This window comes from Embiotoca jacksoni, unplaced genomic scaffold, assembly GCF_022577435.1.
Source record: "Embiotoca jacksoni isolate LCO1_2020_lvr unplaced genomic scaffold, fEmbJac1.0.p SCAF_3, whole genome shotgun sequence".
NCBI lineage: Eukaryota > Metazoa > Chordata > Actinopteri > Embiotocidae > Embiotoca > Embiotoca jacksoni.
Window position 1 is genome coordinate 3,124,817 of NW_027185381.1, and position 11,431 is coordinate 3,136,247.

The 11,431-nt window shown below is 44.6% G+C and overlaps 1 protein-coding gene across 4 annotated transcripts in view; it reads right to left on the reverse strand.

The window, feature by feature from the left end:
- Nucleotides 1–204: 204 nt before the first annotated feature.
- bcar1 (BCAR1 scaffold protein, Cas family member) overlaps nt 205–11,431 on the reverse strand; it is a 79,647-nt gene continuing 68,420 nt past the window's right edge. For 3 of the 4 annotated variants that reach the window (XM_069162275.1, XM_069162278.1, XM_069162276.1), the window contains 6 exons: nt 10,817–10,966; nt 7,041–7,136; nt 5,699–6,088; nt 4,491–5,366; nt 3,078–3,167; nt 205–1,854 (listed from right to left, as the gene is read on the reverse strand). In XM_069162275.1, the coding sequence (XP_069018376.1) occupies nt 1,309–1,854; nt 3,078–3,167; nt 4,491–5,366; nt 5,699–6,088; nt 7,041–7,136; nt 10,817–10,966 (2,148 nt within the window). In that variant the 3' untranslated portion in view covers nt 205–1,308. The remainder of the gene's footprint in view (nt 1,855–3,077; nt 3,168–4,490; nt 5,367–5,698; nt 6,089–7,040; nt 7,137–10,816; nt 10,967–11,431) is intronic. The other variant, XM_069162277.1, reaches the window with a different exon arrangement.

Consider the following 11,431-nt stretch of genomic DNA (forward strand, 5'->3'; position numbering starts at 1 on the left):
GACATTCGTATTTCTTGGGATATCATATTTCATCCGGAGGTTTTGTCAGAAAGCTTCAACGTGCACTGAGATCTTCTTTGGCATCCGGTCAGGAAATTAGTGTGAAGCACAGACGCCTGCATAAACCGCCTCCACAAGGTCTTCAACCAATCAGACATTTCACAACATGTTTTGACTCTTTTTAAGAAAAGCATGACGTCACTGTCAGAGAAAAAAAGAAATGCGGGTTTAATTGCATTTACTTTAACTGTTTACACTCCTTTTCTCTAATACATGCCTCTTACAAAACAACGCACATACAGTTTTCAAAAAAAAAAAAAAAAAAAGTCTGAGATGGCACAGAGATCGTCTTCACCTGCAGCTGTACAGTGACAGTAATGTGGACATCGTCTGGCAGCGGCGCCGTCTGCCCCGCCGGACCGATGAGCAGCGACGCCTCGCCGAGCCGCAGGCGGGAACAGATCGAGGCGTCATGGCAACATCAGGTCGTCAGGGGACGTTGGAAGATGGGTGTGAGCTCCAGTGTGGTTTTTTTTTTTTTTTGGAAAGAGTGCTTTTTGTCAGGGATGGAGAGGAGCTTAGACATACTACAACATAGAGTCATACATATCATCTGGAATTTACACATCCATAACAATAATGATACAAGAATCAGAGCCATAATTATATGGTAGAGCAATATTAATAACAATTATTGATACTGCCTAAAAACTACACTTAGGTTTTCATATTTTCTTTCTTCAAAAACAAAAAAAGAGCCATTTATTTATATTTATATACTGGAAGTCTTGTTTTCTTTCTGGCTTCGGTCTAAATAGGTAACTTAAATATTTACAATGATTACTTTACAGCCATCGGCCCAGCCCACTGAAGATCAAACGGTCCTTTAGTTTGTCTGGAGTAAAAATCGCTCAGGGGAGGGAGGGGGGAGAGAGACATGGTCCCAGTGAATGACGCCGAAGGGAGGGGTCGGGGGAGGGAGTGAGGTCAGTGTCCCCGGTCCCAGATAGGGTCCCAGATAGGGTCCCGGACCCCCAGGATTCAGGGCCGCACAGGGTTTCCATGCAGCGTGTCAGGAGTGTGACAGATGGAAACCCTGTTAAGGCACGTGGAGTGTCCAGCCTCACCCTGGGGGGCGGATGAGGGTCTCCTGCAGCACTCTGTGCTCCGAGGAGCTCCAGGGTCTCCCGCACCGAGCTGCAGGGGCCACCAGGGTCCGATCCGTGTTACTGGGAGGATTTACTGCCCCACGTTCCTGGCACAGTTTGTGTCACTGTTGGGTTGGTCGTCCTTCGTCCCCCCCGCCTCCTACATCACCAGCAGCTGACCCAGCACCATCCTGAAGTGCTGCGTGCAGCCTGCCAGCTCCCTCACCCTCTCAGTCATCTCTCTGGCCGCTCCAGAGGAAGGATACTGAAGTGCTGCCGTCTTCGTGCTGATCACGATGTCTTTGAGTTTTTCGCAGAGCGTGTTGCTGCTCTGGGCCACCCGGGCTCTCACGTCGGGAGACTTGGCCTGGCGCGACAGCGTGTCGCCGATGAACACCAGCTTGTGCGCGCTGAGGATGACGAACTTACTGTGCGCCACGAAGATCTTGGGCGGCTGGTTGGAGTTGACGGCGGTGAAGAAGGCGTCGATGGCGTTGGTCACCGTGGTGACGTTCTGCTCGCACTGCTCCTGGTAGAAGAGGAGCAGCTGCCGGTCGCCGTGGCACAGTTTGGAGGCGGCGGGGCCTCCGGAGCCGTTCTGGGCCACCTGGTTGGCCAGAGGGTGGTGCGAGGGCGGGACCCAGCCCGTCATGTCATTGTTGATTGGCTGGCTGACTTCCTGCTCCAGCCGCTCAAACTGTTTAATCTGGAAGAAGAGGAGACAGTTAATCATTTTCAATAATCTGAGATGATCGGCCTATCACTGGAAAAATCATCAGAAACAATTCGGATAATCGATGAAACATTTGAAATGATTCATGAAGCAAAATATTCTCTGATGTCAACATTCATGTCGCTGATTAGGAACATACATCTTTTGACAGATTTTAAACTCAACAATGAATCAGATCAAACGAACACAATCGATAATAATAATTAAAAAAAAGGTGGGCTTGTGCTTAAAGTTGTATTTCAGTGGAGTTGTGTAAGTCACAAATCAAACTCAGAAAATCATCTTTTCTTCCAACAGACTCCTTCAGCCTGATCAGCACCGATTAATAATAATAATCTAAAGTTTTAATCGTACATTAAGAAGTTTGTATTGCATTTGTGTGTAAATTCCAATCTTTACATAACTCTAAATCTAGTTGTTTTCTTAGACTACCATAATGAGAAGCATGATAACCTTTTTTTGGTTCTAAATTAATTATTATTAATTAATTATTAATTATTAATTGCATCATTATATTTTATACAGGATACTTGAAGGTTCTTTTTTTTTAATGACCACATTGTGTCCCTGTGAACAACCAACCTACGAAATGAAAACAAAATTAAGGGAAACATGTTTAACTATTATGCAACCTGATACTTATATTAAACCTGTTAGACGTTTAATTTCTCAGAAAGTTTTCAACTTCTAACTTAAAACAATGTTTTTCAATCCAGTATGTCAAATCTGATCAAATCATTATAAGAAAAAAATACGGGCATTTATAGGCACATTACGTGTGTAAAAAGAAGCCCCTCATAGTAATACATCCACAGCATTATCAAAGGTTTTTAGCTCTATATCAACTTTACTATGTTACAGTTGTCAGCTTGTTTTGGAGGTCATCTGCCCCCTAGTGGCCAAGCACCGTTAATGCAGCTCTAATCAATGCTTTAAATGACCATTTTAACATTTATACTCATTTATACTCAAATATATTAATTTGTAATCATTTATAAAATACTGACATTTGTGTCTTTGTCAATCAAACAGAGGAACAAAGAAAGTAAAAGTGAGGGACTGAGGCAGAGAAGGAAGAAGCATATTGAGCACACACACACACACACACACACACACACACACACACACACGCACACACGCACACACACACACACACACACACACACACACACACACACACACACACACACAGGTACCTGCTGCTGTTCCAGTTGTGTCTTGTTGTGTCTGATGATGTTGCCTTTCTCCAGCAGCTGTCTTTGGTTCTTCTCAAACTCTTCCTTTCCCTGACAACACACACACACACACACACACACACACACACACACACACACACACACACACACACAGAGTTGTTACATATCGTTCATCTCAACACATCTCTTGGTGGATCTGTCTCCCTCTAGTGGCGACAAACTGCTTCATCACTGCGTTTGTTCTGATTTCAATAGCTTCATATAATAGATTATTATTAACCAAATTAGTCAGCAGTGCAGAAAGTGATGACCAAGCAGACAGTGTGGAGCTCAGCGATGCACAGATACTGTTATAAAATCACACATTCAGTACCGTCGCACTCAGACGCTCATTCAGAGAGCGACAAATGATGGCTTTGTGTTCTGCTAAATATTAATGAACACTTTTCAATCCTGATAACCTTGTTAATCTTGTCTCAAATGACTTGTTATAGTTCTATTAATACTTTTTTTTTTCGAGCGAGTGTAATGTCGACATTGTCTGTTGTCTGTATGAGATGAATTGGTGTTAATAAAGTTAGGTTTCTGCTCTCTGGAATAATCTGGGTAAATTATACAGTGGTAACTCTGTCAAAAAAATATGTGTTGATTTTTCCAAACAAAACCTCAAATAAAAACACCTTCGGAAAACAAACTTTAACAAACAAAATTTATCACAATTTCCATCACAAATAAAGAACGATGTGAAAGAGAGACAAATGGACCGTTTATAGTTTTTACAGTCTCATCCAACGACCTGCAGCGCGAGTTTGAAGAATCAACGAGGTTGAAATATCGATTAAAACTAGTTTAGAGCATTTTTTGTTCAGCTAAAACCACCAATGAACAAATAACAAAAATGTGACTGTGATTTGATATTTAAAAAAATCAGCTGCCTTAATGAACACTTTAATTTCCACTGATGAGCCAAAGGGCTGCTTACAGATAAACAGTAAGACGGGTCAGTTCATGACAACAGCACCAGTCAGGGTCTGGAACACATCAGACAGAAGACCTGAATCACTCTGACAGTCTTTCTGGTCTGATGGTGGTCGGAGGCCTGAAGGAAGACGCCTGACGGCTGCTCCCAGTGGACGGACCGTGGACGGACCGTGTCTTTGAGATGCGGTGTTGGGGGACGTGTTATCAATCAGTTCGAGACTGTCTCTCCACTCAGAGAACCAAGGTCACGATGGAACCACACGTTCTCTGAGTGGTCAAATTTGATTTGTTCTCTGAGTGGTCTTTGCTCAGATTTGTTCAAGTAAAGTCACACTGACACGTTTTATGCTGCAGTGAAGGGTTGTTGTCTGTGTGTGTGTGTGTGTGTGTGTGTGTGTGTGTGTGTGTGTGTGTGTGTGTGTGTGTGTGTACCTGTAGATGTACGTAGTCGTAGTCCTCCATCCAGCCTTCCTCTGTGGTCTCATACGGCCTGTCCACGCCTTCCTCTTCCTCTGCAGCTGTAAACTTTGGTGGAGAGGGGAGGGGCCGGGACTGAATGTTCACCTTCTCCCCTCCCTGATAGCTCCCACTTCCTGATCCCGTCATGTGACCGCCGATCTCTCCTGGGATTGGAGGAAGCGGCAGCTGCTGCTGCTGCTGCCGGACGGTCCGTTTGAAGAGCAGCGAGGCGTTGCCGTGGAGAAAGGATGCGAGCTGCTTGGCGTCGTCGGGGATGCCTCGCGCCGTCATGATGAGCCGGTCTAAGTCGTCCCCTCCTGGCGGCGGCGCCGTGAGCGCCGTGTGCGACCAAGAAATGACGTCTAAGCTCTGACTGTTTCGAATCAGACTCTGGAAGACCTCCTCCATCTTCCCCACCTGACGGCCCAGTTTGGTCTGCAGCGAGCGGTCCGTGGCCTGGCCAGCGTTCGCCACAGCGCCACGCGCAAATTCTAGGAAGTCCCGGACAGCGGAGCGGACCCGGTCGGCAGCCTGATGGATGGCCGGGAGGTTCCCCTCCAGGTGGGCCGGGCTCCTCCAGTTACCTGTGATGAACGACATCATGAGGGATACGCTGGACTCGACGGCTTGCTGGAGGCGAGACAGGCGCTCCATGGCCTGGTCCAGGTCCAAGATGAGAGGTTTCCCTGGAGCGGAGCCGGAGGCGGGAAGTGAGGAGGTGTCTCGGACCGGGACCATGTCTAAGGAGGACACCGAGTGGTTGCTCCGTGTGCTTCCTGTGCTCGAGGCCGACAGACGCTTGAAAGACATGGTCAGCTCCTCGCCGGTTGACTGGGCGTCGCGTACAACCTGCAAAACACGTCACAGCTGAAGTCCCGAAGACATAAACTTAGCTGAAATATCTCTCACTAAGATAGACAGGATTTACTGATAATAAGTTCATGTTAAAAAGTCCCACTGAAAATGAGACCTGCAGCCGCAGTTCATGTTTGGATAAACCCAGACTACAGAGAACACCCGTAACCATGGTGACAGTACTCAACAGATATGGGGATGCTGCAGCTTCACAATAGAAAACAGAATTAAAAATGCCTAAAGGTTCATTAACATGACTGAAACTGGACACTGGATGCTCAGAGAGGATCATCCGAACTGTGGGACCGCCCCTTTAACTGTCCTACCTGTGGTGGGACATCGTAGACATACTGGTCTCCCCTCTCGCCTCCTCTCTCCTCTCGTTCCCGGGGGAAGTCATAGACGTCCTGGGCGGTGTGACCTCCGGTACGCAGGATGGCCGGGATGTCGTAGATCTCCTGAGGGGCCTGGCTGACCCCGCCCCTGTCGCCACGGTAATGCTTGACGGTCAGGATGGGGGGCGGGACGTCATACACGTCCTCTGGGATCGGCGGCTCGTCGTCCTCGTCGTTGAGGTTGTTGTGCAGATACTGGCCGGGTAGGACGGGGACGTGGGGCTTCAGTTTGGCAAACTGGGGCAGCACGTCGTAGGTCTCCTCTCTGATTGGCTGACCGTCTGGGACGTCTTTACTGACAGACGGGGGGAAGTCATAGACCTGAACAAACAGAGGGACAGAGACACCTTGTATTATAGTGTTGCATTTTATTTCATTGTTTGCCTTCACAGTCTCTGTTCATGTAATGATCTGAAGTGTATGAAAGTACAAAGAAGTATATATAAAAAAACTGCACCAAAACCAGAACCTCTGTGGACGAGGTCAATATTACTAAACTCACCATGTTTTGTCCCGTTAATAGTCACTTTGGTCCTAAATCTTAATTATTTTTTTTTTTAACTTGACTTTTTTTTTGCTATTTTTATTGTTATTTAAACTGCACAGAGAAAATATGCAGGAAATGTTAAGAGGAAAACAGAGAATGAGGTGCAGTGATGGTTCGGCCTTCGAACTGGGAACTCTGCTGCTGAGGGTGTTTTACCTCGTGTGGGATGAAACCTCACCATTCAGCCACTGGGACACCCATTTCTGCACATTTCAACATTCAACCCTTATTTTTGTGAGAGTATTTTTTAAATGGCTGGTAATTTTTGCTATCTATATTAGTGAAATGATGTATTTAGTTCTCATTGCATAACTGAATGCTGTTCAGATCTGTAAGTCAGTCCGTATAGCTTCTTCACATTTAATACAACCATCATCTCTTGTGATATGACGTGATGTTTTGGTTTGTTCAGGTAACTTCTTCCATATCTGCATCTTTAAGAAAAAGATTAATCAATATTTTGTTTACAAGATAATATTTTCCAGGTTTCTGTTCATCTTTTCTTCGTTGGAAATAAATCGAGGACTACATGGTTCTTGTAAAGTCTGTTGCTTCGAGTAAAGGTGGTAAGATTGTGTAAATATTCTGCTGGTGGGGGCGGGGGCGAGGGGGGCAAAGGATGCACAGAATCACATAGATAATATACCTACACATATCTTCAAATATCCAGCATCAAGCAACTGTCACAAAACTGTAATTACTGGATAATAAAATGTGAAGCCTTACGGTCTGCTGTGGGTTCTTGTCTGTGCTTGCTGGGGTGTCATATATATCTTGACCACTAGAGGGACCCTTCACCACCATGGGAGGAGTGTCATACACCTGAACACGGAGGGCGAGACAGACATGAATAACATGTTTTTACACACTGAACACACACACACACACACACACACACACACACACACACACACACACACACACACACACACACACACACACACTTGTCAATACGATGAAGTGATACACACGAGACGTCTGTTCTTTCAGCGATAAAAATCTGTGAGAGACTGAAAGTGTTGAAATAAGATGTTTGAGAACATGAACACTCAGTTCCTTCACGGTGCTGCAGACTTTGAGCTCTTGAAAACTGAGAGTGTGTTCATGGACAGTCGGACGGGACACCCATCTCTGGCTCATCGTATGGCAGATGGGAAGTGAACAGACATCGTTTGGAAGGAGTCTAACAGGACGACCTCTCGAGGTCGGTCTGTTGTTTACTCTGCTTTCTCTTTAAATGGGAGTCAGACAGAAATCCACAAACTGAGAGCAGCAAACTTAAAGGGCATTCAAAAAGGTTTTTCTCTTCCTGTTCATCTGTTTGGACGTTTGAGCTTCACTGTGCAGGATGATGGATGTGCAGAGATCAAAACTACAAGGCTGTTTTTAAGGAGGCAGAGCTACAAGTATGACGTGGAAACACTGAGGAAGGACTTTACAGTGAAGTCTAAAATTTGATTTGAAGGATTTTTACAAGGTAAATGATGTTTTTTGTGTGTGTGGAAAAACCAGATCAGAAACAAATTCATATACTCTATTACAGTATTTTATACACATCTTAAAACATGTCTGGAGGGGATCTTTAAAGATGTTTTAAAGGTCCGTACAAACATGTTCACCAAGAATACATTTGTTTATTCTATTTGAGTGGATAAAGGAAAGCTGATGTACAGTATGAGGGATGAAAAGGTACATGGAAGGAGAAACAAGAGAACTGAGGTGCAGGGAGGAAGAGGAGAAGAAAAGAGGAGGGTAAAGATTTAAAAAAGGCGAATGAAAAGAAACGAAGATGAAATAAAGAAACTGTTACGAAAAGAAAGAAGAAAGTAAAAGGACAGCACGAAAAAGGTAAAAGGTGAAGATGAAGAAGGAATTTGGTCAGATGACCATCTCTCTCTCTGAGACAGATTATTGAGGAAATGTATCTACCAACACCCTCAGTCCTTCCTGCCCTGCAGCCAGATTCTCTCTGCACTCGTCACTCTGTCTCTCACACACACCCTGACACACACACACACACACACACACAGACACACACACACACACACACACACACACACACACACACACACACACACACACACACAACCACGCCTCTGTTATAGTGGAACAATGAGAAACAGACACAGATGTAGAAATGACCAGAAGAGCACATTGAAATTCTCTATCTGATCTACATTCATTATGTTTCTCATAATTACTTTACTTAATTACGGTGATGGCGGAGCAGCTCGTTTCAGTTGGAAATGAAAAGTGAGATTGAGTTTCTCTGAACAGCAGCTGCTGCAGATCCTCCACACGTTTCACCTTCACTGCCTCCTGTCACCTCCGAACATGACGGGAATGAAGCTGCTCTGACATCAGGACGCTACTGGACGGGACGAGTGTGTCACCTGCCGACAGGTGTGGCCGTGCATGTTGAGTCTGGACCTCTGTGGTGCTGCAGGTGAGTTCTTTTAATGTTCTGCAGTCCGAAACCACCGCTGATGATCCAGAGTGAACGTTTCTGCACTGATATCAGAAGACCTGTGCTGTCATACTGTCCACAGATACTTTATTACAGAGTCCAATGCTGTGTTCCAGATGTTGTTCTTGTGTTCCAGATGTTCTACTTGTGTACTAACTCTCTCTACTCTGAGTGCATCAATGTGTTCACACTGTCCAGTACAGAAACATCAGAACACTACAAGTACCAGGATGAAGCACTCAAAACGGTCAAAAAGAGAAGTGTGAAACTTTGGACACTTTCCACCCTAAACGGTCGCCATCTTGGCTCTGTTGAGGAAGGGGGCGGGGCCACTGACATAAAGGATTTTCAAATTAAAAGCTCTGATGAAGCTGCAGCTGTTCCTGAACACTAAAGTGTTTCTTTTCCACTGCTGCTGCTGGACAGAAGAATCAGTGTGTTTATTGAGTGTGTTAAACAGAGGACACAAAAACACGTTGATTTCTGGGTAAAATAATTAAAGCTGCAGATATTTTGGAGGATGATGTGTTCACATGTTGAGATCATTTCGAATGCAGATCTCTAGTATGGTGACATTCCTACAACACGTTCAGAATCACAAACTATTTATTTTTTACTTTTAGTACGTACTGGAGCGACCTTAAAAAGTATGTACTGTTGAATGTAGTATATATACTTTATCTTCTTCATCTTTCACTGTCATCCTGTTTTTCATCTTTCCTTTCTGTGCTCCACCCCTTCTTCCTCTTATAACTCATTTTTTTCTTCCTCCTCCTCTTCCTCCTCCAGCTCTCATTTTGCAGCAGATATACGTTAGTGACCTTCCTTTTGTGGCTTGTCAGCATCACGATTGTCCTCTATGTATTGTTTCAACAATGTGTGTGTGTGTGTGTGTGTGTGTGTGTTGTGTGGTGTGTGTGTGTGTGTGATTGTCCTGCATATTAAGCAGAAAACATTGAGTATGGAATTATGCAGAAATAAACTGACCCATGGGTGTGTGGAATCAAATGTAAAAGGCACACACACACACACACACACACACACACACACACTTTGGTATATTTAGGCCGTTTGGTTATGAAAGACCTTCAATAAAGACAGATCTAATATTTATAGAAGGAGAGACTGAACATTACATCATATTAAATATTAATATTGTGCAGACAGAAAGACTAGTTGGTGCCAGACGATACCTGTGTGTGTGGGTGTGTGTGTGTGTGTGTGTGTGTGTGTGTGTGTGTGTGTGTGTGTGTATGTGTGTGTGTGTGTGTGTGTGTGTGTGTGTGTGTGTGTGTGTGTGTGTGTGTGTGTGTGTGTGTGTGTTTGTGTGTGTGTCTGAGAGGGTCTTCTAACATTGTAACAGACAGATGTTGTGACAGTAGGCCAGCTGTCATAACATGCATCTCTGCAGGAGACACTACGAACACCGCTGGGAACGCATCGTTACCAATAACAACCAACATGTTGTATGACGGCACTGACACATGACACGCATCATGGTTCAGGTTGACTGCATGTTCATCAGTGAACCTTTCAAAATAAAACAGTAGTTAGCAAATCAAACCATAAACTAATTCTCCACGAAGCACTTTACACTCTGACTTTACACACGTATGTGAAACGATGTGAGGCAAGAATTCCTTTAGTTTGATTTAACTTTAGTTTGATTGATTGAATATGCTCTATTAACAGCTGTTATGTATTCTTGAAACTTTACACCAAATCCAATATGATCCAAAGAAAAACTCTGCATCAGTTCTCTGCTTCAGATGTACAGCGAAGTTTGTGTTTTCATTCAAATAACTAAAAATATATAACTTTGTTTCCCAATCGCTGAAAACACGACAAACTGATGCTGTAATGTGGAAAAACAACAAACAGTCAAATCGTATAAGAACGGGGAAAAAACACCACCAAAAGTGAATGTGACAGTTTGACAGTAAACAAAAGGAAGAAGTGTGTGATGGTGGTAATGAAGTTGTAATTGATCTAAACCACACACACACACACACACACACACACACTGCAGGCTGACCTGTGTGCTGTACTGCTGGCGGGTCGGCGGGACGTCGTATATGTCCTGCTGGGTCGGAGGCGGATGTCTGGGTGGGACGTCGTACTCGTCCTGGTCCGATTTCACGGTGTCGTATACGTACACCTGTCCGACCCGGGTGGGGACAACCACCTGGACACGGAGACAAGGAGACACGGTGAGACAGGTGAGACACGGGGAGACAGGTGAGAGTCACAGTCGCAGCACAAACATCAGCATGAAGGTGAGATGAGATATCAACAGAGAAACAAATTCTCTCTTCCCATCCTCCAAAAAAACTCATTAAGCATGTGTTTATGTTACTATGGCAACCTGCAAGGATGACAATTTAGCACCATGTCACGGCCGTCTCTTTTGTCAGGGCTGAAGTTAAAAAAAAAAAAAAAAAAAAAAAAACTGAACGGCTTCTTCACCTTTGAAGGAGAATTTATTGCTTCTTCACACCGAATGAACAGAGACTAAAGGTTGTTCAGTCTCATTAAAGCCCGGCGCTGACACACACAGGCAATAAAAACAGAGCAGGGGTCCTGTCAGAGTTGTCGTGGGAACCAGGCTGCCCTATTGTGTGCATGTTTAAACTCTGCATTATATGGCTGG